Genomic DNA, 18,320 nt, shown 5'->3' on the forward strand with positions numbered 1-18,320 from the left:
ACTGTCATTACTTTTCTCCCCGTAGAGGAAAACACGAAAGACGGATTAATAGGTGAACAATCATGCAGTTAATAGTTTTGGTCATATCCGTTTGTTTTTTCAATGTGTCGGCCATGTGGTCATCACAGGCAATGGCGCGGCTTCGCTGGATACACGATCATCATGAGCAGCCAAATTTACCCCTCATTTTCATTCAACGTGATATCTTCTCATTAGTTTAACGCTGTGCTTAATTCAATTTACATGTCGTGTAGCACTCCTTTATATTCCAAATCGGTGAAGATGAAACACATTTGTTTTCTGGTTCTTTTCCTAATACCAACCAGGCAATGTTTCAGTCTTGTCGGAAAGTCTACTAGATCGTGAATCTCACGTCAGCAAAAGTGTTATGAGAATGCGGTAAGTCGTCATCGCAAGTTTTCTCTCTTCTTAATCGTGAGTCATACGTCATCGAGCACGGACGTCATTGGAAATGAATGTGTATCAAATAGTAATTTGTACAAGTACATGACGTAACGAATGTGTATTTTCTATGTCAATATACCCTAAGATATGCAAATTTCACCTTCAAAATAGGCATTGGTTTTTAAAACTTTGTCATGTTTTCCCTTTCTATAGGAAGAAAGTGGAATCCGTGGTCAAACTTCGCGATGCAATCCAGATATTCAATTCTAAGACCAACCGCAAACAATTTGTGTTCATAAACGCTTCTGACGACAAATCGCCGAGATCTTCGAAGCTTGTGTCGGACACGTTCACGGAGAGACCGCGAAGATGTGCGATAGTCGGCAACTCGGGCATTCTCCTGGGAAGCCAGTGTGGGAAGGATATTGACGCACACGACTTCGTGCTACGAATGAACCTAGCGCCGTTTGGCCGGGACTACGCGGACGATGTCGGATCGAGGACGACGATGACCACGATGAATCGCGTTCAGCTCATGCAGTCGGTGCGGTGCGCTGAGAACCAGACGAGGTACGAGGCTGTGCCAGCGAGCCCACTGTGTGTCGATTTGTTGAGGAGACTGCGAGACGTCGGCAACGGAATCGTTTGGTACACGAAGGGCGGCTTTCGCGACCGACTCGACGTCGCTGCAGCGTGGGTACATCGGAATGGCCAGGGCAGTGGTCAGGGGGACATCAGATGGGCGTACAGTCCGCGGGTCATGGAGGGCATTTGTGCAAAGTTAGTGTATACATCATCATCCTCATCATCATTAATGTCATTTTTCATAAAACGTGTACAGATTAAAATCTTATCAGTTTCAACATGTTTAATGGTAAAGTTGCCTCGGAAGTGACAACAGAGGCATGAAATGCAAGACTGCGCCTCTACACACACACACACACACACACACACACACACACACACACACACACACTAACACACACTAACACATACTAACACACACATGCCTCATAATGCGCAGATTAACTTATGTCACATTATGTTATATATTATACAACATACAATATACAATATGTATGATTATAATTGTGTACTTATAGAGAAAGAGAGAAAAAAAGAGTGAGAAAGAAAGAGGGAGAGAGGAAACTATGAAGATGAGAGAGAAAGATAATCATAATAAACTGAATTAAAAAATAGTGGAACATCAATTTTCTAATTTTTATGCACACGTATTCTTTAGAAGCTCTAAGACTCTCAAAAATGTTTATTCTTAGTTTATATCAAAACACGAAAACAGTAACACAGCGGCGAACCAGACAAATGTAGATTATAAATAAAATGATAATGCAGTACTTTAGGATGCAGTCAGGGAGGGTGAAAAACCCGAACATTTCATAGCTTACAAATTTCAAGCATAATTTTTTGATTTCTTCATCTTGCGGGTGTAAATTCCTAAAATCCTATTCGTGTTTTCCTCAATATATAGCAAAGAATGATTAGAAAAATAGGAAAAATGTGCCCCCATTCAGGCTATAATTGGTTACTTTGCTTACTGTATGAGAATTATTCATGTTATAATACCTTTATTGAATAGATTCATAATATTCATTAACGAACTTTTGTCAAATCGCACCGTCAGTACAATACATGAAATATAAGTCTTGATTCTTTACTGCATAACTCCCAATTTTTTATATAATAGTAAAAATAGGAAATGCTATTAAATACAAGAAAAACATGCGTGTAAGTAAATTTGCAAGCTATGTTAAGGATTCATCTACCTCCTATAGTATCGATGTTTACTCCAATACGCACTTTATTGGATTTCAATGAAGTTATTTGTGTTGTCATGATTTGTTTCAATATCGTATCATAGGCAAACGATAAAAAAAAAAGGACGCAGCATCAACAGGCACCAGAAGAATGAAGCAAAGGTTTAGAGTCTTCTTTTTCGAAGCGACTGACAATATTTTTCGTTGTTATTCTTGTCTTTTTTACTTCAGATTATGGAAAAACAAGAACCCATCGACGGGTTTAATCGCATTCTCCCTGGCGAGCCTATTCTGCGAAGAAATCTCCTTGTACGGTTTTTACCCGTTCGAGAGGGATCCGTCAAACAGGACGGTCAGCTATCACTACTACGAACCGGAGAGCTCCATGAATTTCGTCTACAACAAGCACCGCATGCCCATCGAATTTCGCATTTTCAAATTCTTCGCCAGGATGGGTGGTTCACTCGTGACGGACCCCTGTAGGTGACAGCGACCTCGATCCCAAACCCCGGAATCCAAATACACGTTCGTCGGTTAAGAAATATGACAGCATAAATTAATGATTATGGCTATTAACCCTCTATGTGCCTTGAGTGCCGATTGTCACAGAACACCTGATATAGCACTGTACACACTGCCCAAAGTCACTGGCACAGAAAAGTTTAAAGGTAGAATCATTAATTGTTCCTGTATGTGGCACGGTACGAATAATTCTTTCGATCATGATCAGGTAATGAATTGTGTACAAAATTTGGAAATAGAGACATTGTATAGAGCATACTTTTCCAACAACGTTCTTTTGCAATAATAATTGTGGCAGAAGCACCTGCAGTTGCCTGATAACGTGCAATGATTGCTGATCTCTTTTAGCGAACGATCCCTTTAATGTAATACCATCGCTAAGAATACTACAGCCAGCAGGAGGAGTGGTGCAGACAGGGCATGAAATGTCTCTGCGGAAGCGGTTGTCATGGGCGGGGTCGTCGGGGCGGACTGGGCCAGCATGTCGTAGTACCTGGCACGGGAGCCGTTGTTAGGGGCCGGATCGATCTCGAGGATTTCGCACATCAGCATGTACAGATCAACCTGATAGGGAGAGGATGCACAAAATCAGTAGATGCGGAGGATCATCGATTTGAATTTGATTACATTGCTGTTAGATGAAATTAAGTTCGCAATTGACAATTCTCTCAAGGACCTGCAATGAAAAAAGAGAAAAGAAATACTACTCAAGAAGAAAAATAAGACGTTTCACATACTAAGGTGACCGCTTACGACCATCGTCAAACAAATATGACAAAGATATACAGACAGGTACGTTTTATCAATAAAGTTTGATAAGGATGTTCTAACCTCAATATTTTTCATACATTATCACGATGAAATAACACACAATAGGACGTTTTGTCATTAACGTATTTACTGGGTATTTATCTTTGGGGCGTTAGATCACAAACTATTAACAATTTGTCATGTGCAACGCTTTTGATTTGTACATGTATACTATATATATGGACAGGGGTGGTGGAATCAGATTATGCAATACTTTCAAATGTATCGAAAAAGAATACGGGAAGCTTCGTTTCAAACGCTAGTGATTTACAAAAAGCGTAAAGGTTTCTCAACAGCCAAAAGACCTCTTTGTGCCTTGGTATGAGGTAGTGAGCAAATAAGATGAAACAAAACAACACAACAACAGCAAATTTAAGCAAATGGATAAAATAGTCAGCATATTCATCTATGAATGACGCTTTGTAACTAAATACAATTTTCACTGATTCATTTGCTTGTTCATTTTGTCTCCATGTCTGTATGTGTGGTTACGTGTTTTTCATCTTTTCATTAACGAGTCTTGCGGATGACGGTATAAAACAGCCATCTTCTCAGATGGAACATGAAACACACAAACAAACAACGAACGAACAAACAAATTTTAGTCATCTCACGGATTCAAGAGGAGGCGCGCGGTGGGCCTTCTTGAAGTACGGGCCCTGGGCGTAGAAGGACGACTTCATCACCATCCACTGGTTGTCATAGCCGTGGTCGGACCTGACATCCACGTACGGGTGTAGAGCTTCCTGAAGCAATTGAAGAATTACAACAGGTCAGAATAATAATGACCGAAGTAATATGTCAAGTATAGTGTCAGTTGAATGTGATTAATAAATGGATATAAATTGATCGTTGTTGTTTTATGATAATTGTTCTTTTTTACTAGTGTTGCAAGTTGTGGAAATAAATGAAATGAAATGAAATGAAATAATCCAAATTCTACTCTTATACTGTTCACACTGTCATCAAGTACAAAATAGTTTCATTCTGTCTAGATTTTGGTTATGCCCACACTCACACAAATCTAAAGTGAACCCACACCCAAACATATTATTATGTATGTATACAGTTTATTACATAGATACACACACACGCTCGCACACACATAGACACACACAAACATATGCAGTGCATTACAAGTGAATTGAAACATACGATGAAGATAGGTATAAACATACTCACACTGATAGCGATGAAAAGTGAAATGTACTGTAAAACTACAAATCACTGGTGCTTAAAAAAATGTTTTAAGTAAAATCAGGTATTATTGTACGTAAATGGCGTCATTCATTCTACGATCTTAAAGGGGATGGCTAGTAACTGATCAGTGGGAATCAGTGGGAATACGGGCCATTAACGATCGCCGCGACACTGAACAGGCATGTTAACCCACATAGAACTGCACATTACTTGAATATGAGACCATTCCGAAGCAAATAATTTTCACACAACAATGAATATATAATGTACTCTTAAATGAATCCCACAAGGATTGGGACAATCATCCCCCAGCATTCCCACTGATTCCCACTGATCAGTTACTAGCCATCCCCTTTAAGGTCTATAGGCCTACCTGCGAGTGGATATGCCATCCGGGATCCACAAATCCTACAATGGGGAGGATGCGGGAATTGTCCCGGTAGTGAAACCGCTCGGGAATCTCCTCTCGTTTGTACACGTGCATGGCGGGATGCGCGTTCTTGAGAGCGTTGTACACCTGGAAGAAGATGGGAATAGTTTGACATGCACTGTCCTAAATTTGAGCAAAGAAGGACACATGATAAAGGAAATGTTCAAAATTCGGCTTTGATACAATAAACTTTGGGTCATTCGTGAGGGCATCTTATGACCGCCGCGCCGATGGAGTTTCTCAGGGTCCGGCAGCAACTTCGTGAGCAGCAGCAAGGCCATTTTTTTTTGTTGGAGATTTCTTCGCTTTCCATCACGTGAATACCAAATTGAAGCCTCGCAGTAGCAAGTCATGACTCTAGTGACAGCAAAAGTCTAAAAGGTTTTAAACGTTTTTTTTTTTACTTAATTCAATTCGAACCGAAGAAACATTCAGCAACCAAAGAAAAACATACGAAAACTGCATTAATCGCATGGGAAGTGAGACACGCGCAAACCAACCGGAAGCGACAATGCTCCCGAGGAATCCCACAGTGCATCTGTGACAGGGCTCTGCGGCGAGCGCAGATATTTTTTTTGTGTGTGTGTGTGTGTGTGTGCATTGGCTATACAGAAAATTAGCGTTCGCTGACTCCTATCTATTTTGATAATAAAAGGGTGTCAGGGGTATTCTGCCGCCATACTTGTTAGTGGCTACTAACCGTGTCGTTTGTTCCGTTCTTTGGAACAAGCTGGAACATGGGACCGTAGTCTGTGACCCTGAAGTCGACATCTCGGAAATCGATGTAATCGTCGAGGATGATGTACTTCTCGGTCTCGACGTTGATGTGGCCGTGATCGCTGACCACGAGGACGTTGGTGTTTTCGTCAAGGCCAGTCTCAGCGAGGCGATCGAACAAGTAGCCGATGTAGCTGTCCACCTACGTGCAAGCAAAGATGAAAATTTTCAATATCACGTGTATGAGATGCTCGCACTTTTACGCAAAAAAAAAAAAAAATGTTGTTGCGATAATTCACATGCGGATATGTTTTGAAAAACAAACAAACAAACAAACAACCAGATGTGCAGACAGAAAGAGAACACATGATATATATAGCTGACAAATTAATCAACATTTATACATTTTAGTTAGTCACTGTCGTTGACGTTATTCAAATTTTATTAAAAACGCAAACAGAAGAAAACCAGAAATGACAAGAAATGAATAAAATGGATGATTCCATTTTCTTTGCTAATTTTTCACTATCAAATTTCATTACTTATTTACCATGTAGAAAAGATAGGAAACTGTCGCATTTTTTTGATCATGGAAATTTTGTGGTGATGATTTAGTGGACGTTCTTTTGAAGAAACATCGGTTTGCTGATAATGTTCTGTTAACTCCTGGATCAATGAACTTGGCGCTACGCGTGTAAGTAGGCTACTGGCTTTCGTTATGGCAATGCATTATAATCAAGTAGGTCCTACTGCAAAGACAAGCAGCTCTTATGCCACATAACGATTGAGGCTTAGGCGATTCGTGTTACATACCTCATATAACTTTTCAGTAGCGTTGACGGAACCGAGGCCGAACAGGTGGTTGTACTCGTCGGGGTTGTCGAAGTATAGGAAGACGAGGTCAAAGTCATCGTCCTTCAACCACCTGATCGTATCATCGACTCGCTGTTTCATCGAGTAGTTGATGGTAAAGTACGTTCCCGCAGGCACGCTGATGTTCGGCCTTATGCCTAATTGCAGTGATAAAAACAGAAGCTAGGATGATGTCCATAATGTTGATAATTCTATCATAATATCAGTATTCTTTATCAATAATTCTATATCTATAATAACAGATAATAACGGTGATGTATGATGATCATAATTGCGAACAATATTGTGATTGCTGTTATCATGTTTATCCTTATTTTTCTCAATGATTTTCTAATTTGCTGTCAAAGGAAAGAAATGAAAGAAATGCATCCTGATGAACAGGAAAACGAACTCCTGGATTGAGCATCAAAACAACAGTGTCTTTTACTCTCTTAAAGAGTCTTACTCGGCAGGTAACAAACATAGGCTATGGATTTTGTATGTTTTTACGTCATATAGCGGCCTTTCCCGGCAGTCAAGGAAAGGAGTAAATTCAATTACTTTTTTTTTCTAATGTTATTTCTCTTCATTTCTCATTACATTAGGACATGTTAAATGATATTGCAATTGAGAAAATTAGGGCGCCCTCTCTAGGTATCGATGAAGTTTGTCAGGAAAACAGTTGCATTATCCATGGTCAATTACACACCATGGTGGCGAACATCCATCCAAACGTCACGAGTATGAATTTATAATAATTATTCTAAGGGCGGTGATTTGAGTCAATCGGTAGTGCGTGTGCCTCCAGATCGAAAGGACCCGGGTTCGATTCTCGAGTCTCGCCGAGCAATGTCGTGTGAAAGTATGCCATCCCCTTTCGTCAGTTCGTAAGAGGCAAAACACCCTGCTCCTCAGATAGGACATTAAATAAAGGTCCCGTACGTGAGTTAGATCGCACTTCACTCATTCATTGGAAAAAAGCAGCTTGCATATAACCCGGTGAAATGGTACATTTATCTACCCACACAAGAAAATGGGCCATAGACTGATGCCGACCCCTCGTGGTTCGCCCCAGGTGACTAGCAATAGTCAGCAAAAGGTATCAAGCACGCACATTGTGCCATACGCTTAAACACTTTTGTGAGGTGAATCCGCTTTGAAAAAAAAGTTCTAACATATATTATGCAAACAACAATAATGGCTGATGTTTCCACAAGACGTTAGTTTACAATATTATGACTTTATTCCTGTTTATTTTTCTAAAAATCTCTTTTGAGAGTCTCATTATTATAGTGATCGCTGTAACCTCAGGGAAATATCAAGGGAAATATCCTTCCAGCCCCTTCAAATATTACTTAATCTTGAGCTTCTGGTAACACATTGATGTCCTGTCATTGTTCCCTGTTATGTATTATTAATTTCTTTCTGTTTGTTTGTTTTTTAAACGCTAGACAAAGATAGATCCAAAGTCTATAGCTTTTGCAGTGGGATAAAATCCAAGATGTGATTGGATCGTGATAATAACTGTGTACCCAGTGATAAGAAAAAAAAAACACTTGAAGCTTCAGATTAGCAGAGAGATCAATAATCAAGTTCGTAATGTACGTCTATTAATCTTGCATGACGTTTGTGTGGAGTGACGGACGCATATCTTGTCTTGGCCTGTTTTGTTTTTGTTTTTGTTTTCTCTCTCTTTCTAACTGCATGACCAAGGTTCAAAACTACTCCGTCAGGTAATTAGATATAAAACTTCAACATTGTGGCACTGAAAAACTGCCAACAAAACAGGCGGAAACACGTAAAATATGTACATTTCATATTTTAGTGACCTTACCATTTTGTAGTTGGACATTCTAACTGAATTCCTCTTTATTTGTGAGAACAAATATCAGACGAGCACATTCCATGGTAGGACGTTTATCGTGAAGCTCAGACTGTGCTGTTACGTGCCTGTCCACAGACATACGCTTTCAACTTTATTTGAGCTGTTCTAACTATCTGGACGCCATGGAACTGCAAACATAACACCGAGGTCGGTGCAGCCAGCAATAGCTTTGAAGTTTTTCCTCTTCACGCCGAACCATACTGTCAACAGTCAAATTTACATCATCTCATAATATGTCAATGTTTTGACCATGTTTCGTATGGCATTTTCAGTTCCCTTGGACTCTGAGGATGAGAAAATGCAATTAGGCAAACAATTTAATTTGAAAAAAAATTAGCCTCAATCCCCCCCCCCAAAAAAAAAAAACCCAAAAAACAACGACAGCAACAAAAACAACAAAGAACGATGTTAGGCAGATGATTGATCAATGATCGGGATAACATATTTGCACAAGTATGATATTTCACATGAGTGCATCCAGACTATTCTCTTTCAGATAAAACAAACAAACGAACAAGCAAACAAGCAAACAAACAGACAAACAAACAAAGAAATACTACTTCTCATTATTCTATTCATGATTTCCCTTTGAAGGATAATTATGATTTACTTTTTTTTCTTTTAAATTGCAGAAACCTTTTTTCTTTTTTCAAGTTTGTGACAACAATATCTTTCAGACATGATAACATAATCATAGTACCTTTGATGGGCACTGTGCCGCCCGGATACATGATGACTGCCGCTGTAAGTCCCTGGAGAATGGCCGTAACCCATACCGGTTCTGCCCCGGTGTCGAACCACTCCGTCTTGTTGAGCGTGTTCGCGTACGACAACGTTCGCTCCCGAGTCACCGGGTCGAAATACAGATTGTGAATGGCGCCGTGGCTCTCCGGGTACAAGCCTGTCATCGGGTGGAGGGTGATTATGATGTAAAACATTTGCTTCCATTTGCGTCCATCTCTGTTTTTGGTATTTACGTCAACAAAGTTTTGACAAGGTGCAGGAGTACCTCGTATCAATTTTATTGATTGTTACACAGTATCATAGGCTTGGTATATCCTGTTAGTGTATCCCTGCATAGGATGAACGGGGCCAGCCATTCTGGCAGTATGTTTTCAATAAAAGTTATAATGCATGTACATATTATGTTCATAAAGTTGACTTGTCAATACATTTCACACTATTACACCTTCAAACCCAAATGGAAATATCTATTCTTATCAAGGGTGCATAGTCAATGGAATTATTGGAGATTGTTCACATTTTCACATAACCCATTACAATCTACGTATATGAATGACAACTGACATTCAGTTGGTTTAAAATGGAAGTGCATGGTAGTCATGAACGGATAAATAGGAATCGATGGTCTCTGATGGTTGGTGGACAATAACTAGAAAGACAAATGCCCGTACGGAATGAATTGACCAATAAACGGGCCGTGCACAATAATGCACATGACTCATGTTGCTATTGGGATAATTTGCGAACAATAATATTGACGCGCTGGTTACCTGTTGCTATGGAGTACATGGACGGACATGACAGGGTGACAAACACGCCGTCCAGCCAGTCAGCCCTCACGCCATTTTCTTCGATTCTCATCAGGCTGGGCAGGTCTTCGCCATACCGATCCCACCTCAGTCCGTCCGAGAGAAGCAGTACGAGCTTTTGCTGCAAGTCGAGGAAAATCATGTGGTGCGAGAATTTGGGTCCATCGATACGAAATTCGTAGCAACTTATGACGGGTTCATCCCGTTGCACGAGACCGGCATCCATGAGTCATACAGCCCACGAGTTCGACATTGAAAACGGGTCCAAGAGTCATACAGCTCATGAGTTCAACACTAGGCAAGTAATGTAATGCCCATATGAGTCCGACACTAGGCAAACAAGGTCCACGAGTCTGATACTATGTAAATAAGGCCCACGAGTTCGACACTAAGCAAACAAGGTCCTGCCATGAGTTCGACACTGGGTAAACAAGGCCCACGAGACCGACATAGCATCACTGGGCTCAGTGTGTTGGTCTCGTGGGCCTTGTTTGCTTTATAGTATCGAACTCATAGGCTTTGTTTGCCTAATGTCAGACTTATGGGCCTTATTTGCTTAGTGTCAAACACATAAGGCTGGTTGACTCGTTGAATGTATAACTCATGGGCCATATGACTCGTGGTCTGTATAACTCATGGGTTGTATGATTCGGGGGTGTCGGTCTCGTGACGTGCACCCCTTATGACTACTTCGTGTGTAATATGTGTGCCTGCGTTTGGGTGTTTGTCTTTGTATGTTCGTCTTTCGTGTGTATGTGTGTGTGCGTGTGTATGTGTGTTCAATTGCTTATTTACTTTCTACAACCTCATGTTGCATACTCTTTTTCAGTCAGACGAAAAGTGATTACGACTTTTGGTTGTCTTAAATGCGAAACACTGACTTGAGGTGAGGTAAGTTTCATCGAAGACGTATAAAAAAAACCCAGCAATACCGAAACTCTATAGAAGTAACGAATAAATGAATAATTTGATTTGAGATCCCAATCAACTTACTTAATTCTATCCCTTATTCCACATTTCACAAAAAAAAAAATTCTTATGTATCAAATGAGCATGAAGTTGCGCCTTTGTTGAGATACATAGACCTACAACAAATCTCGATCAAATCAGGTCAAATGCAATCAGGTCAAATCCCTTTGATCCGTCTCTGCAGTTGTCGAAGGATTTAGCCAAATTACAACAGAGAAAAAAAAACACAATCATTGAAGAGCATGTCTTGCCACAATGGATTAGTGTTGAGATACGTTTGAGACATCCCGAGGTGTGTCAATACGACTAATGTTTCAGGACTAATAGCCGGCCAACACCAATGCATGTCTTTTGAGCTTAAAATGCCAGTTCCTCATTTCACGCATAAAGTTTGATAAATAATCAAGAAAAAGGTCTCAGAGATTCATATTATACGCTAAGATTCTGAAATTTTGACGAAACGATATTATGGACAAATAAAAAAAATGAAATGACAGAATTTTGGCTCTTTCATCGTTGTCAAATAATTATCTTTTTTGTCCAATAAAAAAAAAGATATAGAATGTAAATCTTACCCTTGCAACAGCCACTTGCAAAGCCGTTAAACACAGCAAAGTGATGAACACAAGCGTACCCTTCATTCTTGCTGAGCAGCGTTGAAAACCGTGCGAACTCCGAAGAGAATTTTGAAAATTACTTACTTCGAATTAATTTACTTTGAATAAAGAGCTACCCCTATAAGCTGGTCTGAAATTGCGAAAGCCCAAGAACCATTGCAAATCTCCTGTCATACAACGTCGATGTTACTCCTTCTTGTGGACTCTGCGCTCATTAGTAGACTCCTTGGTATTCGTCTTCGTTTATGACTGATTAGATAAGACAATGAATTTGATTATCTGTCCCCAGGGCCTGGCGCAAGTGTGCAAATGCGTAGCGGGGTCAACATAATCTGCGTGCAACACCAAAAGTTCTGTCTTAGAAACATCAAAGACAGGCTGCTAGAAACATCAACAGGACAAGGTAGAGCTACTGCTCGGGACAACATACAAGCCGAGTCTACTATGCAATTATGTAATAACGTTACCAATTATGCAATAATTTCATGACATCTGAAAAGATGATAAGTAGAAACAATTCCACCTATAGCTTTGGTAAGAGAAGGGTTCACATGTCTTCATTTAATCAAAGACAAAACATATATAGCTAAGTAATGTTATTTTTTTTTGCCAAAAACATATTTGAAATAAAAGCACGAAACACCAAGAATCGTATTCAGCATCTGATCTCACAGCACAAGATTCATTCGCTTCCATTATTACTCATGATATTCTAGGCAAAATCATCAGTCCGTATTGTAGATGGTTATATGCTCACAAATACGAATAAGCGCTTTGGTACTGGAAATTCTCAAAGATAACTTAGACCTGGGAGCAAATAACAAATGTTTAAATGTGCCTTACACTCCTTACTCATGCAATGCATGCAATTACATAATTGTATATACAGTGCATGTACTGGAATGTGCACTCTTGAACAAGTAGGTCTACGCATTTAAAGAGGGTCAAAACACACCATAAACTATGCTTTTTTGTGTGCATGTGCGTGTATACATATGTGTGTGTGTGTGCGTGTGTGTGTTTGTGTGTATAAGGAGAGACAGACAGACAGACAGGCAGAGAAGTCTTGAGTCTTGAGTCTTGATGGAGTAATCCCTATAGCAGCTGCAAGCACAGCTAGACTGGGATGGGTTGGTGCAGTGGCAGTATGTGATGGTGCACGTGATGATATCAGTATATGTACAATTAAAACGTGATACATGTGTAAGTAAAAGATGCTCTTGAATTACAGCATCCTGTCACCAATGGGAGGCTTCATCCTTCGGATGGCTGGAAGGGCAGCCTCTTGGAAAGCAGCCAGGGTTTGTGCTGTTACTGCTTGATGTGGTAGACAGTTCCATATACGGATGGCTCGAGGATAGAAAGAAAACTTGTAGGAATCTATATGGTGGCCACAGGTACTGTAAGCTTGAGGCTGTGGTCGTTTCTGCTGATGTATGGGGCTGGTGTTATGAAAGCTGGGACGGAGATATTTACAAGTTGCTGCCGTATTTTGAAGAACATTGTGGATTGTGCAAGGAGGCGACGTGTGTGCAAAGGATTCCATCTAAGCTGTCTCACGAGACTCGAAGATGATGTAGTTGTTCGGTAGTCCCGGGTTACAAAACGTGCAGCTGCTCTCTGAATTCGTTCAAGGTTTTCAACACACTGTGATGTGTAGGGATTCCAAGCTTCTGGACTGTATTCAAGTTTGGGGAGAACCAGGGCTTTGTATGCATTTTCTTTTACAGTCTTTGGACATGGTGCAAGAGTTCTGCGCAGCAGGCCAAGAGTTTTGCTGGCATTGTTGGCCTTTTCCTGGCAGTGTTCATTCCATCGGAGGTCTTTGGTGACTGTAATTCCCAGGTATTTGTAGCTGTCAACTCTCGGGATGGATTCATTACATAGTGTATAGTTGTACATGTTGGGTCTACGCTTTCTTGTAATGGTGAGCACTGCACATTTCTTCACATTGAATGACATAAGCCAGACTTTGGACCAAGTGGATAAGACCTCAAGATCACGTTGAAGAGAGATGTTGTCATCTTCTGAGTGGATGACCCTATAGAGAGAGAAACAGAGAGAGAAGAGAAATTTGAGCCTTGAAAATACCATCAAAAGTATTAGCCTTTGTTAATGTTATTACAGCACGAAACTCCGCTAAGCTGCTACACAGAGTGATGGCAAAATGAAATTATTTTGAGACAACACGTTCTTGTATGTGATTTAATTACGTGGTTATTTCCACAATCGCAACTACCTCCCCAAAATATCTGTTGTAGGATTTCAGCCAATATTATACGTCTATATTGGTCTGCGACGACCTGTCGCTTTGGCAGCATTATTGCAGGCAAACACATTCAGAAACATGAAACGAAGTCAGCGGGATGCGCAGTCACATTTTAACCTGCACATGGCAACACCGGTGTCCTACATTTATCGCTTGTTTGTCAGTACTCTGTGATTACAGCAACGGTAGATAAGAACTGGATGTGATAGAACAGACAACTGCAGGTGCTGATCGCGATCGTGATCACGATCACGATCACGAACACACGTCAACAAGTGATCGATTATCCTGTCGATCAAACTAGAACTGGTGACCTTTTTATTGGGTTTAGAATAAAGCTGGACCAGTCCTCACGAGGCGAACTTTGCGTTCAAGAGGATTCCATGTGCCTATCATGCGAAAAGGAGACGAAAGCAAAACAACAAAACGAAACAAAACAAAAACAAAGCAAAACTAACATCAACCCCCCCCCCCAAAAAAAAAAGAAGACCACATTTGAAATTAAAGACAAAAATAACAATAGAAAAGCTATTAGAGGAGTCAACACAATTTAGCGGACACATGAACACATGCCCGGCATGCACAAGGTAGCTGCTCTTTCTTTTTTTCTTTTTCTTTCTTTTTTTCTTGGGGGGGGGGGGGGAGGAGTCACTTAGGTTGTTGTCACGTGAAATTATAGGAATGACAGAGGTATTTTTAATGCATGCAAACCTGTTATCTAAACACTTAGTAAGATGTCACGAGAAAAGATGATACGAGAAACGATGACATTCATTAGAATTGATGATGATGTTGAAGAAGATGAAAATCATGTTATTGGTAGTCACATTGATGACGATGGACAAGATAGCAATAAAGCAGGCGGATCAGATAATGAATACAATGCCTAGGAAAATGTTGACTTTCATATGGGTAGGAGGCAATTGCAGTGAAGCTATACAGCAAAGGCATGATTGAACGCTTTTGCTTGTGACTCCATTTACCATGCAGAGTACGATGATGTTAAAATCTTTGTTCATTTACCATAGTTAGTCGCCACACGCAGCGTTAAACTAAATGACCTCAATTATCTTTCTCTGTCTCAGCTTTCATTTCAGACAGTGCATTGTGTCACTAGGGTCTTTTGTCACACACTCACCACATGCGGAGTAGAAGGCTCCCTCTGGTGTCCAACTGCTGTACACGTCATTGTCTCGAAGATGCTTGCATTTAGACCGTGCTTTGACGAGGCAGTGCACTCCCGTTTATAACAAAGTACTCGAGACCTCTGGTTTTCTTTCGTCATATCGAAATTTCGTTTCATCGAAATTTCGTTACAGGCGAGCAAAGGTTATAATCCACTGATGATAATTTTTAGGCTTGAATTTTAACCTCGCTGTAATAATTTCATCATATCCGCTTTCGTTATAACGGGAGTGCATTGTATGGGTTAAACCTCGCAAAAGAAGGGCTGTCTCGACAAAATATCATTCTTCACCACTCACACCAGAAAGCAGGAAAGAATCCATTATTCCTTTAAACCACACATCGCATCTGAAGTGAGTGACTCGTGGTGAAATAAAATAAACTCGAGCTCAAACTCAAACTCAGTCACGCACGACTTCCAAACGAAAGTTGTGTGATTGACTGCTAATAAAGGCATCAAACATGAATTTGGATATTGCTGTAGTTTCAACAGCTATATATCATTCATCAATCTATCACCCTACATTCCAGTAAGGCGGCAATCCGATGTAATTCAATTCGATTCAATTCCATCCAGTTCAGTTTCTTCAATCAAAATCCACTTCATTTCAGTGTGGTCAATCAAGTAAACAAGAATTTGATTTTGTTTATCTCATCGTTCAACGCAGCATAGCTCTTGAGTATGCTTGAACTCCCACGATCAAACGCACGAACTCTGGCCACCACACGAGTTTATTCGATTTCTCGCATGACAAGACTTTTTCAAGAATTGTAGATCTCAAACACTAACAACGTGGTGCCCCTGATGTTGCAACCAAGAATTATTTCCAATTTGACTGAGCTTAATGCATTGACCTGGTAATCTTTAATGATTACCATTAGGTCAATGCTTGGTACATATAACTGTGCTTCAGACTTCAGGCGGCAATCCGATGTAATTTAATTCGATTCAATTCCATCCAGCTCAGTCTCTACAACCAAAATCCAGTTCATATCAGAGTGGTCAATGAAGTAAACAAGAATTTGATTTGATTTAACTCATCGTTCAACGCAGCATAGCTCTTGAGTATGCTTGAACTCTCACGATCACAGGAACTCTGGACACCACGAGTTTATTCGATTTCTCGCATGACAAGACTTTTCAAGAATTGCAGATCTTAAACGCTAACAACGTGGTGCTCCTGATGTTGTCACCAAAGATTATTTCCAATTTGACTGAGCTTAATGCTTGGACCTGGTAATCTTTAATGATTAGCATTGGGTCCATGCATAGCACATTATAACCGTGCTTCAGACTTTAACACTAACTCTTTTGCACGCTATAGCAAGCTTGCAACTTTGCAACTCTATTATTTCTGTGTGCCAGCTTTAATAGGTAAGGTACGTAAGCCCTAAGTATGCACTTTAGGTAGAGATTGATGCTATAATCTTATAGAGCAAACCTGTCCTTCTGGTAACTCGAACATTTAAAATATTTCGAGATTATACAAAGTTTTTAGGTGCCTGGTGAACATTTTAAGTACATGTAGATCGACTGTCGGAAGTAAGGGTCGGAAAAAGAGAAGCAGTTTATGCGTTCATGATAAATCTTTTTAAAGTGCACACAGCAATAATTGTCCTTCGAAACTTCTTCTTCAAAAGGGCTACGAATGAACGAATGAATAGTTGATGTAATCTATACAATCATATAAAAATCCTTACATATGTAGGATTTTCTTCTTTTTTTGTCGTTATCTGTGGGACACTGTGCATTACCAAAATTTAATCAAAACAGTGTTAAGTGATGCTTCAAGTTCAGTGAAACCCTCGCGTGTGCCTTTAATTGCTTTTCCTGTCACGGATGATAGTGCTTGTCAGAGCTCACTTTAAGGGGGGGGGGGGGGGGGGGGCATCCGTGGTAGAGAGATAACGGTTCGTCTTGCCTTTCACCGCGCGCCGCGATGCCGCCTTTCTTCGCGGCATTCGTCTTCATTCCGCCGACAGGGGGAGGCATTTTGGGTCCACTGTCCTCGTCAAAACGTCACAGGTAATGTTGTCAGTGGTTTGGTTAGAGTTTAACGTTTCTTCATGGCGGACAAGGGAAGATGAGAAGGCAGGAATGGAGGGATCTGTCTGATACGAGGTGGTATTGCAAAGCAGGCAACAATCAAAGTGGGTGCTAAGATTCTTGTGATTTCATATAATGTAATGCCATTAGACCTGATTTGTTCTGAAGGTCCTAGCTTGTGGGGACGTAATTGATGTGGGGAAAGAACCATTTTAGAAGACAATACGTGAAAAACATTTTATTAGAATAACTTGCAAAGAGAAATGTAGAAGGAATTATGCTGAAGGCCCTTTGGTGAAAGGTACCCTTAGCTACAGTAACAATATAATATAAGTCAGAATGCAAAAGACACATTCTGTCCACATAATGTATGTAAGATGTAAGATGAACATACAAAAGGGAGAGGGGAAAAAAATGAGCAACCGTTACTACCAATTGTCGGCGGATATCCTCGTATTAACAGAGGATGATTTTACGATTTAAAACAATCAATCATGACATCATCAACTGCACAACGTCGATACAATTAAAATCAGTAATTCCTCTTTTCGTTTTTTTTTTTTCAGTTATCTTTTTGTAAGTCTTTGTCAGTGCGTTCTTGCCTTAAACGGTCTGGCAGTCATCTTTTTTTTCGGGGGGGGGGGGGGGTAGGGTGCAAACATTTCCACTAATCAGGAAGGCAATGTAATCATCGTCAATATTATTATCATCTTCAACACCACTATCTTTCACTGCAATCATCATCTTCATCGTCCATATTTTCACAGTGTTTCTCGCATTAACACTACAACAGTGATATGATATCCCCGAAGTTGTCGTCATTGTAAACATTCATTGTAGCATATGAAGAGTTTGTTCGCAAAAACCGATAAGTCCATTTTTGAAGATTTTGAAGTACGGTCTCGGTCATAAAATACAAAATAATACCTTTTAAATGATATATTGGTCACTACATATAAAGGTACATTTTTGAAGTTATGGTTAAAAGAAGCAAAATTTTCGTATTATTCTCTTTATTTTTCTTGACATTTAATCGCAAATATTTCCATTTGGTAAATATGGACTTATCGGTTTTTGCGAACAA

General features: G+C 40.1%; 2 protein-coding genes across 2 annotated transcripts; one reads left to right on the plus strand and one right to left on the minus strand.

Annotated features, from left to right (window-relative positions):
* The first annotated feature begins 332 nt into the window (after nt 1-332).
* On the plus strand, nt 333-2,780 carry LOC139717691 (alpha-2,8-sialyltransferase 8B-like). The gene is made up of 3 exons (XM_071629196.1): nt 333-399; nt 619-1,185; nt 2,412-2,780. The coding sequence occupies exons 1-3, from the start codon at nt 389-391 to the stop codon at nt 2,665-2,667; spliced, it is 834 nt and encodes a 277-aa protein (XP_071485297.1). The 5' UTR covers nt 333-388; the 3' UTR covers nt 2,668-2,780.
* A 282-nt stretch (nt 2,781-3,062) lies between these two features.
* LOC139718363 (ectonucleotide pyrophosphatase/phosphodiesterase family member 7-like) lies at nt 3,063-11,788 on the minus strand. The gene is made up of 8 exons (XM_071629837.1): nt 11,694-11,788; nt 10,111-10,270; nt 9,297-9,497; nt 6,673-6,869; nt 5,843-6,061; nt 5,086-5,229; nt 4,127-4,258; nt 3,063-3,266 (listed from the first exon to the last, which is right to left on the minus strand). The coding sequence occupies exons 1-8, from the start codon at nt 11,757-11,759 to the stop codon at nt 3,063-3,065; spliced, it is 1,323 nt and encodes a 440-aa protein (XP_071485938.1). The 5' UTR covers nt 11,760-11,788.
* Nucleotides 11,789-18,320: the final 6,532 nt, after the last annotated feature.

Source organism: Diadema antillarum, unplaced genomic scaffold (genome assembly GCF_040938485.1).
Source record: "Diadema antillarum isolate AM-2024a unplaced genomic scaffold, OU_Dant_1.0 scf00000008, whole genome shotgun sequence".
Classification (NCBI taxonomy): Eukaryota; Metazoa; Echinodermata; class Echinoidea; order Diadematoida; family Diadematidae; genus Diadema; species Diadema antillarum.

What these genes read in the sequence shown, in the direction of transcription:
- LOC139717691 (XM_071629196.1), top strand. An exon ending in ATGGAGGGCATTTGTGCAAA is followed by an intron (nt 1,186 to 2,411) that starts GTTAGTGTATAC and finishes TTTTTACTTCAG; the next exon opens with ATTATGGAAAAACAAGAACC.
- LOC139718363 (XM_071629837.1), bottom strand. Translation starts at nt 11,759, where the DNA reads ATGAAGGGTACGCTTGTGTTCATCACTTTGCTGTGTTTAACGGCTTTG. An exon ending in CATGTACTCCATAGCAACAG is followed by an intron (nt 9,498 to 10,110) that starts GTAACCAGCGCG and finishes ACCCGATGACAG; the next exon opens with GCTTGTACCCGGAGAGCCAC. An exon ending in GCGCGCCTCCTCTTGAATCC is followed by an intron (nt 3,267 to 4,126) that starts GTGAGATGACTA and finishes TCTCCCTATCAG; the next exon opens with GTTGATCTGTACATGCTGAT.